Raw genomic sequence first — 16,705 nt, forward strand, 5'->3', positions numbered from 1 at the left:
CTTCTTGGTACTTGAATTCATGGTACTTGATTTAATTCATGGTACTTAATTCTTGGTACTTGAATTCATGTTGAAATTCAGTCTCTTATTCCATAGTTGGAATCGATTGCCATTACTCAGAACTTTATACCTATTTCAAGTACATTTCCCAATGTTTTAGGAAAGTTGACAAAGAATTTACCAATATATTCAATTTATTTATTCGATGTATTTATGATCAAATGAACAAAAGAGAATTCAGCACACTGCAAAAAGAAAAAAATCATCTAGCTATTTATGTAACACAATACAAAATACTGAAACAACATAATTATTTAAGTAATTTGACATTAATTTTATTAACTAATTATATATGAATTTTTTTCTTAAAATGTTGCCCATTCTTCATATTTCTTTTAGTGCCTCCACAAATTTTATTTCCTCCTGAAAGTCAGGTAATTTCAGAAGCAAGGGATGTGATACTGTCTTGTACAGTTGATGGTGATCCTCCACCAAGAATTCTTTGGATGAAAAACAGCCAGCCTATAGAACTGAGCCACCGAATACAGGAATTTGGAAATGGAACCCTTATTATCTCAAATACAACTGTGAGTAGTGGGGCTTTGTCTCTTTACATTTGTTACTAATCTTCATGTGTACTCACATTGACACCATTTGGGCAGCAGTGATATTTTCCTATGTCCCACAGTTTGGTGGCTTTGTGTGTGAAGACCAATGGAGCAAAGTATCTTATTCGGTATCAGAAAAAGCATTTAGCCATAGAATACTGCCTCAACAAATCTCATTCAACCAACCCCAGCAAGGAAAAAGTAAACATAAAAAGAATGGTGGTTGTGATGGTGGCAGTGGTGGTAGTTATAATGATTTAATATTTATTTTGATATGTGACAGAAAAGTTCCATAAGTTTCTTGTTAATATATTTCTTGATAACAAAATCTTAAGTCACTGAGTTAGTGAAGCAACCTTACTTAGTTCTAGTTAACTCACTACCATATAGTTTAGCTTCATCAAATCAACAGAGAAGCCCCTCTATAGTTACTTGGCCTGCAAGAAATAGCAACCACACAACTACACCTCACTTAAATCACATCATACAATATTATATAACATCAATGTTCATTAAATTACATTATTCTTACATGTCCCTAAAAACAAGGGATGATCATTTCTGTAATTCCTGACATAGCTATAAACCTTTGATTGAAGGTCTGCTCATTCAGGATTCACTCGGAACCAAGTAATGACTTTATAAAACGTAAGAAACTACCATAAATGTTACCTCTAATTCTAGCTTTGAATTAATCAGATCAACTTTACTTATCATTTTTATGGAAGAGCCTCAATAAAAAAGGGTTGATAAAAAAGTACCAATCTAGTATAAGGGATTGGTGATACTGGAAGAACAGCATCTAAGTTCAAATCTTGTTATGGCCTTCCTGTGTGGTAACTTAATCCATCACTCAGTTTTAACATCTATCTCCTTAGGCATGGCAATGGGGTTAAGGAGCTTGCTTCCCAACCATGCAGTCATGGGTTCAGTTCCACTGTGTAGCATCTTGGGCAAGTGTTTTCAACTATAGCCCTGTGTTGACTAAAGCCTTGTAAGTAAATTTGGTAGATGGAAACTGAAAGAAGGCTGCCCGTTCTATAGATACATGTGTATTTGTGTATGTATGTGTGCATGGGTGTGATGTGTATGGATGTGAATTTTTTTGTGTGTACCTTTGTCTAGACATCACGTGATGGTTGTAAAATGAGTATCATCATCCTACAAGTGATATCGTCGGTCTTCCATGAAAAAAAGTCTGGTTATGGGAAAATATGATGCTACTAGAAAACAGTGAGAGCTGGTGACAGGAAGGGCATTTAACCATTCAGTATCTCCCTCAACAAATTCCATCTGACTAATGCAAGCATGGAAAAGTGGACATAAAAATAAGGATGATGATGATGTCAGAAAAAAGGTGGGAGCATTAAACTGGTTACCTTGGGTACCTTTAATAGAATCCACCCTGTTGCAAGCATCAAGGAGAGATCTCTGGTTTAAGGATGCCTCCTTCCCTCTCTCTTCTCCCACCTGTCTTGGAGGCTCTGTAAAGGATCATAAGCTAAAAGAAAACGCAAAAACTTGCCTTATTAGCTTTAGTGCGCTGTCTAAGCAATAATCTTCATGTCCCAGTCACTCATTATAATATAAGGCAGACATAAAGCATTAATTAACTACCTATTGATCACTCTGAGATTCTACTATATTCTTTGAATTGACTGCACTACATTCCCATGAATACCAACCAATAGAGATAATGGACCAGCAACTTTTAAGGAACTCAAAAGTTATGATCTTAACTTTGAATTAGTGCTTTGAAATACATGATTATCACCAACATGAATTTGTAAGAACTTTGTCATATATAAAACAAAAATAAATATTGCTAACTTCTTCTTTGTACTCCTCCATTTCAAATGTGTATTTCTAATCCCATCTCATGTTGTGATGGGATGGCTATTTCCCTTGCAATTAACAGACTTTGCCAGAAGGAACCATGTGTTTAAAGATTATTTTCCAGAAAAGTTGAATCTGTATAATTTTTGACTTCCAAATATATTTTATGTATAATATTTACAACATAATAAGTAACTACTTTTTGGTTCATTTCAATTAATTTTAGTTAACAAAATAAATTTACAAACTCATTTTCTTTTCAGAGTTTAGATGCAGGAGAATACAAATGTGTAGCCACAAATGATGCCGGAAGTACAGAAAGAGTTGCAATATTGGATATTCAAAGTAAATTAATATTTTAAGCATTTACTATATATATGTGTGTCTTGGTTATATATATATATGACCAAGACATTTTTGCATTTAAATAATAATCTAAGACCAGTTTTAACATTTCTTACTTTTATCAACATTATAATTTTCTTTTACTCGTTTGTTACCAAATTTCTGTTGAAATTCATTATCTCTGTTTCAATTCATTTGGACAATAATGTAGAATTTAGTAAAATAACTTTGTCTTTATTAACCTGTTGCCTGAAACAAATTATTGTGAAATTTAGATGGCAGATTTTAATTTAAATCACTTTAATCAGGAAGTTTGTAACATAGGATCAACTATTAGTTCTAATGGGTTGGTATTAAAAGGGCATTCATACTTGTAAATATTTCCAATTACTTTTAAGTTTCTTTATGATTACTTGCAGTTTTTTTGTCTTACTTCACCTTTTTGTTTCCAGACTTTCCAATAAATCAAGTTTGTTATTTAATCCTCAATGTGATCTCACAATACCTGTTCTAAAATTCAAGGAAAATAATCACAATTCCTGAAACTTCCATATGTCAGTAGTATGATTCTTACTAATAAAATTGATAAAACTTTATGAGAAACCTATAATTAAAGGAACTTTTAAACCTAGGATCAGTCATAGGAATTTAAATATTATAAAGATTATTAATCTATACATGCAAATTGCTGTGTGTTGTAATTACATTACAATTTTTTAAAATTTATATTTAAAACTGTTTATAGATTCTCCAAAATTTAAACTGAAACCCAAAAATACCAAAGTTGACCAAGGAAACCAGGTTACACTGGATTGTGTTGCTGAAGGAAACCCAATTCCTGAAGTAACTTGGGTAAAATATTCTGTAGATATTTCCTCAGAAGAACGCTTTACTCAGCTACCAAACAATTCATTGAGGTAAATTTTACAAACATTTGTTCTATTTTAATTCAAAACTGGCAAAATCGGGTTTTTTTTCTTTCCCTGTTTATGTTTTAAACAAAAATGCGTAAATAAAAAGAATACATATATAGCAGTGGTCCTCACATTTTTATTCTCTCATATTGATATGGGAAGAACTGAGAACTAGAAACACTATGGAAACAAGATTAAGCTGCAGCTGCAGCCACAGTCATGACAGATGAAGTTTAATTCATATCCATATCTTATATATTTACACATTTTGTTTTACGAAAAAGTATAAGCATGCATTTAGTATTCAAATCAAATTTATTATTCAATTACTTATAAATTTACTACAAAATTAATTTTAATAGGACTTAATTTTCTGAAAAGTGTTTGGAATATTTCCTTATATGCCATAAAAGCATAAATTACTCAGAACTAGCATTTGTGACTTTCTTATAAAAAACACAACTTCTGTTTTCTACTTTGGAAATTATTTTGATGGACATATGTATGTATCGATGTGTGTGTATGCAAGAATGCGTGTGTGTGTGTGTGTGTGTGTGTGTGTGTGTGTGTGTTGATGTGACCCCTTGCTTCAACATCACATGACACTTGATGAGTGTTGCCATCAAACAAGCAGTGCCATTTGCATCTAATCTTCTGTGGAAAAAATTATCTGACCATAGAAAAAATATTGCCTTCCTAGCAAATAGGTGATGGTTGGCAGCAGAAAGGGTATTCAATTATAGAAAATTTGCCTCAACAAACTCTGTTCAATTCATACAAACAATGAAAAGTAGACATTAAAACGATGATGATGCTGATTGTTCTCCTAAAAGATAATTTTCCAGGTTCCTTTACTTCCTTGTAATGGTAAACTAAGGGAAATAGTTACATAGCAAGACTAATGATAATATTCCAGTACAGTGGAATACAAATTCTTGTTTTATATATCCAGAATTTTTCATGTAATTCCCATGACAGAACTTTATACCCTTAGCTATTTAATATTTTTTTTTTTATCTTAGAATTGTGGGAGCCCAACTCACAGATTCTGGTCTGTATACATGTTCAATTAGAAATTTTCTTGGAGCAGAACATGCTCAGGCTACCCTAACAGTAGTTGGTGAGAACTTTTATCCATTTTAAACGTATTTTTTGTAAAAATTATATAGTTATATTGTATCAGTATTATTATGTCTACATGATTGAAATGCATTTTTTTATTATTTTTCATTAACTATTAGCTCTAATTTTTTAATTCTATATTTTTATTTTTATGTTTTATTTTTATTATATATTACATATATTAGGTATTAATTATTATATATTTATTGTATTACATTTATTGAATTATATTTATTGTATTATGTTTATTCATCATCATCATTATTATTATTATATGTATATATATATATATATATATATATATATATATATGTGTGTATATATATGTTATTTATTTTATTTCATTTATTTTAGTATATTATTTAACTTGTAAAAAAGCTTTTCAATATTGTGCCTACATTTGAAGCATTTCACATATCAAGATCTTGGAGTAGAAAACCACTTATTTTGTTTTAACATGTATCTATATAGTTTTGACTATAATAGCCTCTAATTATTTCGTGGCTAATCACTAGAATAATTGGAGTGTTGGATAAAATGCTTTATGGTATTTAGTTGTGGTCTTTTATATTCTAAGTTCAAATCTCACAGAAGTCAGGTTTGCTTTTCATCATTCTGGGGTTGATAAAATAAAGTAACAGTCAAGTATTGAGGACAGTTTACTTTCCAATCATGTATCATAACTGTGGCTGGGATTATAAAAGAAGACTAATGAGTCATTGCTGGATATATTTATTTTAGTTCATGGCATGTGGTCATCCTGGAATGAATGGTCAGAATGCAGTACAACTTGTGGTGAAGGAAGGACATTCAGAACACGTTTATGTGACAACCCTGCACCAGTAAATGGTGGAAATCCTTGTGTTGGTTCTCAAAAAGAATCCATTCCTTGCAGTACATTGAATGATTGTCCAGGTAAAGTCAATACACAAACATGTTTACCTCATATATATCTGTATCTGTATTAGTGTGTGTGGGGGGGAGGGGGTGTATACACACAAACATACACACATATACACATACATATGTATGCAGATATATATATATATATATATATATATATATATGTATACATGTCTCTTAAAGGATAGAGCTCAAAATCAATGCATTGAAGATACTTTATTGCAGCAACAATTATAATAACAGAAACACCCACAATAAGCCAAACCTATGCACATTTCAATAGGGTATCCCGGAAAAATAAACCACATCATAAGATGCCTCGTAAAATACTGTAACAAATTACAACATATTACAAATTTCTGGATACTCCATCTCATGCGACCCTGATGAGATGGAGTATCCAGAAATTTGTAATATGTTGTAATTTGTTACAGTATTTTACGAGGCATCTTATGATGTGGTTTATTTTTCCGGGATACCCTATTGAAATGTGCATAGGTTTGGCTTATTGTGGGTGTTTCTGTTATTATAATTGTTGCTGCAATAAAGTATCTTCAATGCATTGATTTTGAGCTCTATCCTTTAAGAGACATGTATACATATATATATACAAAAACTCAACTGTGAGTTTTTGGCTAAGACTGTTAACAGATACTATATATTTTGTAAAATTTGTTTTATAAAAGTATATATTTAATATATATATATATATATATATATATATATATATATATATATATACATACATACATACATACATACATACATACATATATATCTTTTACTCTCTTTTACTCTTTTACTTGTTTCAGTCATTTGACTGCAGCCATGCTGGGGCACCGCCTTTAGTCGAGCAGATCGACCCCAGGACTTATTCTTTGTAAGCCTAGTACTTATTCTATCGGTCTCTTTTTGCCGAACTGCTAAGTTACGGGGACATAAACACACCAGCAACGGTTGTCAAGCGAAGTTGGGGGGACAAATACAGACACACATACATATATATACGACGGGCTTCTTTCAGTTTCCGTCTACCAAATCCACTCACAAGGCTTTGGTTGGCCCGAGGCTATAGTAGAAGACACTTGCCCAAGGTGCCACGCAGTGGGACTGAACCCGGAACCATGTGGTTAGTAAGCAAGCTACTTACCACACAGCCACTCCTGCGCCTATATATATATATATATAAGTTCAAAAAAAAGGAAAAAGACAAAAAAACAACGACGTGAGGACATGATACAGATTGTGTTACTAGACGCTCGGGAAAGGAAAGCGAGAGAATATGACGTTTCGAGCGGAGCTCTTCATTGGAAACAAGGAAAGTCCAAAGAAGGGAAATCGGAGGAAGAAAAAATCGCCACCAATGTCCACGAGGTTATATATATAAATTTAGATTCAAGGTGAATATGGTACTTAAGTTTAGGCACCAGAATTAAGTATGGTATTATCCAAACAATTCCAAAATATGGTGATTAAAAATCAAAATAAGCAACAAGGATATTCAAGGTTAATGCGGTACAATCGTTTCATGCGACTCCATTTATTTAAGCAATGTTAGCATTACATTAAATGTAAAATGCAGAGCAATCTTCAGCTGCACAAAGATACAGAAAATTTACTGAAATTTCATTTCATTTAATGTAATGCTTACATTGCTTAAATAAATGGAGTCGCATGAAACGATCGTACTGCATTAACCTTGAATATCCTTGTTGCTTATTTTGATTTTATATATATATATATATATATACACACACACATATATATATATACACACACACATATATATATATACACACACACATATATATATATACACACACACATATATATATATACACACACACATATATATATATACATACACACATATATATATATATATACACACACACACACATACATATATGTATATACGCATACATATACAAATGTATGAGTGCATATATATATGTGTATGTATGTATGTATATATATATATATATATATATATATATAGAAAAGACGTATTTTTCTGTCTCTTCTCTTATGCACAACTATCTTAGCGTTCATAATATTTTTTCTATCGCCTTGGCTTAACAGCCCTCATTGTTTGTTTTTACTGTCTTGTTCTCACTGTCCTGTTCTTGTTAACACTTTCACCCTCCGCAAAAAAATTCCAAATTTTATTTAATTTGCTTTGCGGGAAGGACTGTTCCAACAAAGTCGCATATTGTCCTTGCCTTTGAAACGTGAAGTAGATGGAACAGGGACAACTGACGAAGGGTTATTCTCTTTATGTTGCATGTCTCGTTTCTCTGTTTTTTTCGTTGTTCAAAAAAAAGTTTGTTTTCTGTTTTCATCTTTGTTTTCGTTTCTCATTATGTTTAACATGTTTTTTATGTCCTGTACCCATGTATGTATACATATAGATGTAGGTATGTACATATATGTATGGATATAAGCATATGTTTATATATTATATTATTATACATATATATATTAATGTTTGTTTATATGTCCAATTATATAATAAAAACAATTTTACCTTAATCTATATAGTTTTGTAGTGTACAAATTTATTATTCTTACACAAGAATGTTGTTGACAGTCACTTCGAAGTTTGAGCCAACTAAGCCATCATCAGACTGCGATGCTTTAGAGTTAGTCTTGCTTTTATATAGTCTCAGTTAAGTTAAAATTATCTTTGGGTGTGTGAGTTTCAGTGGGGTGATAATTAAGTTTTTGTGTCACCTTTGCCTTTCTTCAACGTCTTGATGATACTGAAAGATCACAGGACCAACTAGAACAATGTCTAATTGAGTGTGTGGAAGAAAAGGCTATGAAGCTGGTGTTGTCTCATAGTCTTTTCTTCATAGCCTATTATATGTATGACAGTAAGAGTTTCACTCAATACAACAATTATTTTTATTATTACAGACAATGAGGAAGTGTAGATTAGCGGAATCATTAAACCATTGGGCAAAATGCCTAGCAATATTTATTCCAGCCCTTTTAAAGTGACAAGCTAGTAGAATTGTTAGCTCACCAGGCCAAATGCTTCGTGGCATTTTGTCTATCTTTACATCCTGAGTTCAAATCCCACTGAGGTTGACTTTGCCTTTCATCCTTTTAGAATTGATAAAATAAGTACCATTCAAGTACTGGGGTCAATGTAATCAACTTGCACCCTCCCTTGAAATTGCAGGCCTTGTGCAGAAATTTGAAACCAATATTTATTCCAGCCCTTTACATTCTGAATTCAAATCCTTTCATCCTTTCATCCCACCAATGTTAATAAATTAAGAAAGACAAATTAAGTACAGTATTTGGGGTGAATTAGCTTAATATCCTCCTCCCCTTAAAATTACTGGCCTTATATCTAAATTAGAAATAATTATTATACACAAAGAAAGTTTCCTCATATGTCATTATTAATTTTTGTTAGAAAGAATATTTTTCGTCATCATCATTTAATATCTGTTTTCCATGCCGGCATGGATTAGCTGGTTTGACAGGAGCTGATAAACCCAGGATCCACACCAGGTTCCATTGTCTGTTTCAGCTTGTTTTCTACAGCTGAATGTCCTTCCTAACACCAACCTCTTTACAGAGTGTACTGGGTGTTTTTTATGAGGTACCAGCACCAGCACTTTTTATGTGGCGCAATTACCAGGATCACTAAGTATCTTGCATGACAAAAACCCCTCAACTGAGATGTAGGGAGTAGTATTAAAGAGGTGTGAATCTGTGCCAGTTGAGAGATTGAAGGTATAGAGGGGACAGGTGTAAGCATCTTGTGCAGTGTGTATCCAAGTTGGAAAACAAAGGAGAGTGAGTTAGAGAATAAGATAAAGAGAGTGTGAGGAGAGAAAGAGATGATGGCAGAGATGTGTTGGGACATGCCCTGGGCTGATTGAGTTGACCAGATGTGGTGACTAGCAAATGAGGAGGAGAAAAAAAGGAGAAGCTCAGAGGAGGCGGTTGCAATCAATAATAATTGTATATGTTTAAACAAAGAGATAAGTTTAGATACTATTTTATATTTTAATGTTCTTGTTTTGTTTGTTTTATTTTGTTTTTCTTTTTTTAATCCTACATATTACCCCACGACAAAAATACTCAAGAACTTTTGAAACAAATTCCTCACTATAAGAATATTGATTTTTTTTTAGTTGATGGCAGATGGGGACCCTGGCTGTCATGGGAAGAATGTAGCAAAACATGTGGAGTTGGTGTCCGTGCCCGCCATAGACAATGTAATAATCCTCCTGCACAGTATGGTGGGAAAGAATGTGATGGCAATAATGTTCTAAAAGAGCTTTGTAACAAGAAGAAGTGTCCAGGTGAGTACTGAGTTAATAACTGAATTTATAGTTCTAATTTATAATGATTATATTTTGACCTAACAAACTCATAAAACTATTTTCATTTTAATTTACTGTTGTATTTTTTATATTAACCTTTTTATATAATTAGTATGATAATGTGAAATATATTTATTGCTGAGCTGGGATATGTGAATGAGCCAAACACCAGTGATGCTTGATGTGTTAGATCTTTTCATACTGTATGTAATATAGTTTAATCTAGTGATTAGGAAAACACAGGTGAGGAATTTTGAAGACATTGTGGAAGGTTCAGATACATTTTCATTTTAATTGGTAACAGATTCAACAGCAGAATTTGTAAAAAAATTATTTTAGATTCCTGCAATAGATAATTTCAATAGTAAATGATAGATAGGTTATTTGATAACTAGATGGGATCATCATCCTTCAAACTTTTTACATGAAAATAATAAGTAACTGTAATTAACTGTTTTGTGATCATATATTTGAATTAATTTTCAAAATAATCAGAAATTGGAAGAATTTTGTAAAATAACTTTTTCCTTGTTGAACTGGTATTTGGGACATAACTTCACAAAAACGTTTTAATGTGGTGGGAGGTTTTAATTTTATGAACAATTTAATATGAGTTTTGTATTTTAGAAATAATAGCAGTCTAAGGTAATTTAGTATGAAAAGGATTAAAGACCATTTTCTCTCAAAATATTTTTGTATTATCTTGTATTAGATACATCTAGTGAAAAACTAATCAGCAGTAGCATTGTTATTGTTTTTGTTTTTTGTTATTTTATTTTTTAAATACCAGTTTATTATAATCATTGCTTTGTATTATATAAATGTAAAGTCCATGGTGAATGGGGGACATGGAACCATTGGCAAGAGTGCAGCAAAACATGTGGTGAAGGCCATCAGTTAAGATACCGTTTATGTGATGATCCTAAACCTGATCATGATGGAAAGGACTGCATGGGTAACAATCATGAGAGCCGACTATGCACAGTTGGCAGATGTTCAGGTTAGTTTGCTCCTAATATCCTATTTTCCATTGAAGTTTATAAAGTTACTGCTGGCAACTGGTTAATATTAACTACCATTTTGTATTTTTGAATATAATGAGCTCAATTATAACAACCATAAGAGAGCTAAACTAAGTGCCTCTCTAGCCAAGATCACTATTGTATGGTGCTTTCAGCCAATGAAGGAATACTCTCAGCCTGCTAGAAGTAAACAAATCTTCCTTCAAGTACACTCTACCATCTTAAAAAAAAAATAATGGTCTTATTCAATAATTAGTCTTGGACATACAAAAGGACAAGTAGTAGAGCTGGGACATCTTTGATCATAGGTGTGTTTGAACAAGACTGACCTGGGGCTACACAATAACCCAGACAATATATGGTTCTTAAGTCAGTTTCAGTATGACAATCAAATATACTTAGTCTGTATTTACATCCATGGAATACTTGGATGCTGCAAATTTTTTTTTATAACACAGATTTATAGAATTTATATTGTATTGATTATTGAATCTTTTGTAATATGTTTTTTTATTTTCGTCAATTTAAAAAAATAAGGTTTGAAGCCCTCATCACCAACACACACACACACACACACACACACACACACACACACACACACACACACACACACACACACACACACACACACACCAACCACCACCACCACCACCACCACCACCAACACAGCACACACATGAAAAAAAAACTTATTTCTCTGACATTCCCAAGCTAAAGAAATGTCTTTATTGAATCAATGAAATAAGTGAAGATATATATTTTGTAATATATGAACTTTCTCAGAGACTTTAATTCTGCTATATACTTTTCATGTAGACAAATGTCATTCTCTAAGCAGCTTTTATGTCTTATAGAATTATTTTGCAAAACAATGTATTCCTCAGTTGCAAACCTCATAAGAACCCCAGTATGCAACTGGTACTTATTTCATCGACCCCAAAATGATGAAAGACAAAGTCAACCTTGGAAGAATTTGAACTCAGAACATAAAGATGGATGAAATGCTGCTAAGCACTTTAACTGGCATGCTAATAATTCTGGCAGTTCACCTCCTTAATTCTAGTAATAGTCATTGTATAGCTTGTGCTCTTACTACAGGGCTGACCAAAAGTCACCCGGCAGTAAATCAAAATCCCATAATTACTCAATATTCAATTTTATTTATTCATTCCATTTATGAATGCTTAATAATTGAATGCTGTGAGTTAAAATCATCGTTTTTTTTTTTTCCAACATTTGTCTATTTATTAGTGAAGTCTCATATAAAATAATTTCCTTGTTTTAATCTTGGAGTTAGATGGGTCTTAATTTACTGTCAGGTGACTTTTGGCCAACCCTGTATGTGACCAAAGTACATTAACTTCCTTTTTTTCAATAGTTGAAAATGATAATCTTTTTGAATTTGCTAGTTGTAGCACTTCTTCATTAGTTTTATGTTTTATCCAAGAAAGTCCACTTTTCAAAAGCTTCTAGTTTGACAGATAGTTTTCAACAGTATCCATGTTTCTGCATCATATAATAGTATGGACCACATGTAATATTTACACAACCTTTTTCTTGTTCTATGTGTATATTCCTTGACGTTAAAGCTTGAATGCATAGCCAAGACATTTACCTCTCAAATGATTTAGTCCACCTTATTGTAAGTGGACACTGAAGGCTAGGAACAATTTGACACTTTTTACAATGGCAACACTATAAATGTTGATAAACAATTCATTATCTTTCAATGTTGTATTGAATGTCAATTAGTCTGGAGAAGCTACAATAGTGTAGAGAGTGTGCCCCTCACCCCAGGGCAGCACTTGAGCTCCCCCCTCCACACACCCACCAGCAAACAGCTTGTATAGGTTTATACAGCAGACCCAAAAGTGCTACCCTGTAAAAGCATCATCTGGGGCTGACTGCTCTCCTTGCCCCCCACCCCACTAACTATGCTACTGTCCCTGGATATAATAGTCTTCTGGTCTCAGTCCATCTTGTTAACTTTAATAAAAAATATTAAATTCCAAAAAGCGTTTATGTGATTCTCCTTCATGTTCTTTTATTTTTATTTCCATAATTAGTTGATGGTGGTTGGAGTCAGTGGTCAACTTGGAATCACTGCAGCCAGTCATGTGGAGGAGGAACAAGACAACGTTTTCGAGAATGTGATTCACCAGCTCCAAAAGATGGTGGAGCATATTGTAAAGGACAAGGAACTATCACAGACTACTGCAACACTGATTTCTGTCCAGGTAAATATCATTTTCATTACTCATATTTTTTATATGATCTCATATATTTACATATTATATATACACATTTCTACATTTTTATATGCTGAATGAGTTACATACATACATACATATATATATATATATATATATATATATATATATATATATATATACATACAGCAACACTGAACAGATATGGTGTTTTTACCATAAGAGAAAATTTTCTCTACGGTGACTGCAGTGAATTTTTGTCTTTTAGCAGTTGAAATATGTCACAAGCATAATTCAGCTAACCTAAATTTTGCTTATCTATCTATCCATCTATCTATCTATCCATCCATCCATATATATATATATATATATATATATATATATATACACACACACATACACAGAAATATATATACATACATGTGTGTAGCTGGATGCCCTTCAAATGCCAACCACTCTACAGAGTGTATTGAGTGCTTTTTATATGACATCATCACCAACAAGGTCACCAAGTGACTTGCAAGACAAAAACCCCTCAACTGGGAGGGAAGAGTAGTATTGAGGGGTGTGGCTTTGTGCCAATTGATGAGAGATTAAAGGTATAGAAGGACAGATATAGAAAGTGTCTTGCTGTAGGGTAAATACATGGATACTCCATTTGGAAGAGAAAGGAGAGTGAGTTAGAAAGTGATATAAAAAAAAAGGTGGGTGAGTCAGAGAGTAATATATATGTACATTATCATCATCTCTGTCATTGTTTTAACGTCCACTTTCCATGTTTGCATGGGTTGGATGGAATTTGTTAAGACAGATTTCCTAAATCCAAGAACCATGTGGTTGGGAAGCAAGCTTAATATACAACCACGCCTATGCCTATGCCATGCCTGCATACATACATGTGTGTGTGTGTGTGTGTGTGCACGTGTGTGTGTGTGCACGTGTGTGTGTGTGCACGTGTGTGTGTAATTTCTTAGAAGAGGTTAAATAATTCATACACTTTATGGTGTATTATATCACCTTCCTTGAACACTAATTGCAAAAATCAACATCACCAGATGAATTTTTTTTCTGGTTATTGACTAATATAATATAAACAGCATTCCATAGCTATATGCAGTAATTTCAAACGTCACAGAATCTGCTGAATCTACACACACACACACATTCTCTCTCTCTCTCTCTCTCTCTCTCTCTCTCTCACGCATACATATATATATTGGGTTGAAGAATACGGTGCACACCAGATATCGCCCTACTTGTTACATACTAAATAGCTCGTGCCTTCTGAGGATTTACCGTGATAAGGGAGAAAGAGGAAGTATTAATATCCATAAGTTAAAGGTTAATTCGTTTCCTTTCCCCATTAACCCCATAAGTCAATAGAAAGTACCCAGTGACTTAATATAAAATTGGTTAAAAAGGTTTCTAATTATGTCTTTAGCTAGACTTGCTTAAATGAGGTGCTGCATTCCAAGTATACTAATATCTAAATGATATCTTTCTATCTGTATGTAATATATTTATAAATATATATATATATATATATATATATATATATATATATATATATATATATGTTCATATGTGTATATAAATAGATGAATAAGGGAAAATGAATTGAATGACATTCTTTATTTCATATCATTACAATTGTTTCCACACATTGTTACACCCGTAGTATATTGTTGAGATAATATAAGTAACATTATTATAGCATTTTATGTAGTGAAAGATATATATGATGGAGTGCTGAAAAGTTCCTGGTTTTTGGTAAAAGAAAATACAGGAGAATCAGTTAATTATGATTTTATTTAACATATTCCCCTCTCAGATCCATAAACTTATTGCAGCAGTCCTTCAGTTTTTCTAAGCCCTGTAAAAGAACTCAGAAGGTTGGGTCTCCAACCAAACCTTTCGTGATACACTTAAAGCCAGGAATTTTTCAGCATCCCCTCATATTTATGTGTATGTGTGTGAAGGCGCATGGATCAGTGGTTAGAGTGTCGGGCTCACATTCATGAGATAGTGAGTTCAATTCCTGGACTGGGTTGTGTGTTGTGTTCTTGAGCAAAACACTTTATTTCACATTGCTCCAGTTCACTCAGTTGTAGAAATGAGTTGCAACGATGTCACTGGTGCCAAGCTGTATCAGCCTCTGCCTTTCCCTTGGACAACATCAGTGGCATGGAGAGGAGAGGCTGATAAGCATGAGTGACTGCTGGTCTTCTGTAAACAACCTTGTCCGGACTTGTGCCTTGGAGTGGAACTTTCTAGGTGCAATTCCATGGTCATTCATATATATATATATATATATATATATATATATATATATATATATGAAGAAATGAATTTGAGAAAATGGATTGAATGGCATATAATTAACATATTGTTTCTCAATCACTAACTCCAGAATTCAATCCCTTTTGAGAATTATATCTTATAGGCAAAAACTGTGAGGTAGCCAATTTGCCCTTGTTACATACAATGGTCATGCTGATTTTACTTGAGAATAACATTAAGGATACACATATCTATGGAATACTCAGCCACTTACATGTTAATTCAATGAGCTTGATAGTTCAATTAATTGAACGACTAAAATCTCATGATCAGGAAGTCTGACCAAAAATCCCTTTTTTTATATATGCTCCACTTAAAAGCATTGTTTTTATTAGTTCTATTACATTGTTAATTCTATTATACGAACAGTATCACATTTTTACTTGCACAGTTCATGGACGTTGGTCACCATGGGGCCAATGGGGTCAATGTACTCGTTCATGCGGTAAAGGACAGCATAAAAGATTCAGAACTTGCACAAGACCAGCACCTGAACATGGAGGAAGATCATGTCCTGGTCCTACAGAAGAAATGGCATATTGTAACAAACAACCTTGTCCAGGTAAATAAATTTTATTGTTAATGCCAGCGTACCAATTTTAAGTTCAATTGCAGACATATGGGGTGTCACTCTCAATAGTCTTACTGTCATTAATAAAGAATAAAAGGGACAATTTCTTTTACAAAATAACCCAAGTCTGATTAATGGCAAGTATTAGGTGATTATTTTTAATACCAGCAACAAATCTTTATGTCTGTACACAAATATCTGTGTCCATACTTTTGGTGGTTCTTTGAATCCAAACAGTAACATAAATTGTTACAGTCTTACAGAATGTACTGAGTGCTTTTTTCATGGAACCTCCTCTAGTGAAGTTGCCATGCAACTTGCAAGACTAACGTTTCTTTAAGGCTATGAACTGAATGTTAAAGTAAATTTCATGACTTGAACAGTTCTTCAAATCCCAATAATAACAGTAATCATTAGTACTTTCAGCTGGGTTTCTTTTGGATTACTTGAACTGAATATTAACTTTTAACACACTGCATTTTCTCTAG

General features: G+C 32.9%; 1 protein-coding gene across 2 annotated transcripts in view; it reads left to right on the forward strand.

Annotated features, from left to right (window-relative positions):
* Positions 1–16,705, forward strand: part of LOC106871048 (hemicentin-1) — a 354,534-nt gene that overhangs the window by 302,205 nt on the left and 35,624 nt on the right. For both annotated transcript variants that reach the window (XM_052965571.2, XM_014917317.3), the window contains exons 41-49: positions 400–587; positions 2,708–2,789; positions 3,535–3,706; positions 4,726–4,823; positions 5,567–5,740; positions 9,883–10,053; positions 10,904–11,074; positions 13,163–13,333; positions 16,038–16,208. In XM_052965571.2, the coding sequence (XP_052821531.2) occupies positions 400–587; positions 2,708–2,789; positions 3,535–3,706; positions 4,726–4,823; positions 5,567–5,740; positions 9,883–10,053; positions 10,904–11,074; positions 13,163–13,333; positions 16,038–16,208 (1,398 nt within the window). The remainder of the gene's footprint in view (positions 1–399; positions 588–2,707; positions 2,790–3,534; positions 3,707–4,725; positions 4,824–5,566; positions 5,741–9,882; positions 10,054–10,903; positions 11,075–13,162; positions 13,334–16,037; positions 16,209–16,705) is intronic.

This window comes from Octopus bimaculoides, chromosome 2, assembly GCF_046866305.1.
Source record: "Octopus bimaculoides isolate indiv1 chromosome 2, ASM4686630v1, whole genome shotgun sequence".
NCBI lineage: Eukaryota > Metazoa > Mollusca > Cephalopoda > Octopoda > Octopodidae > Octopus > Octopus bimaculoides.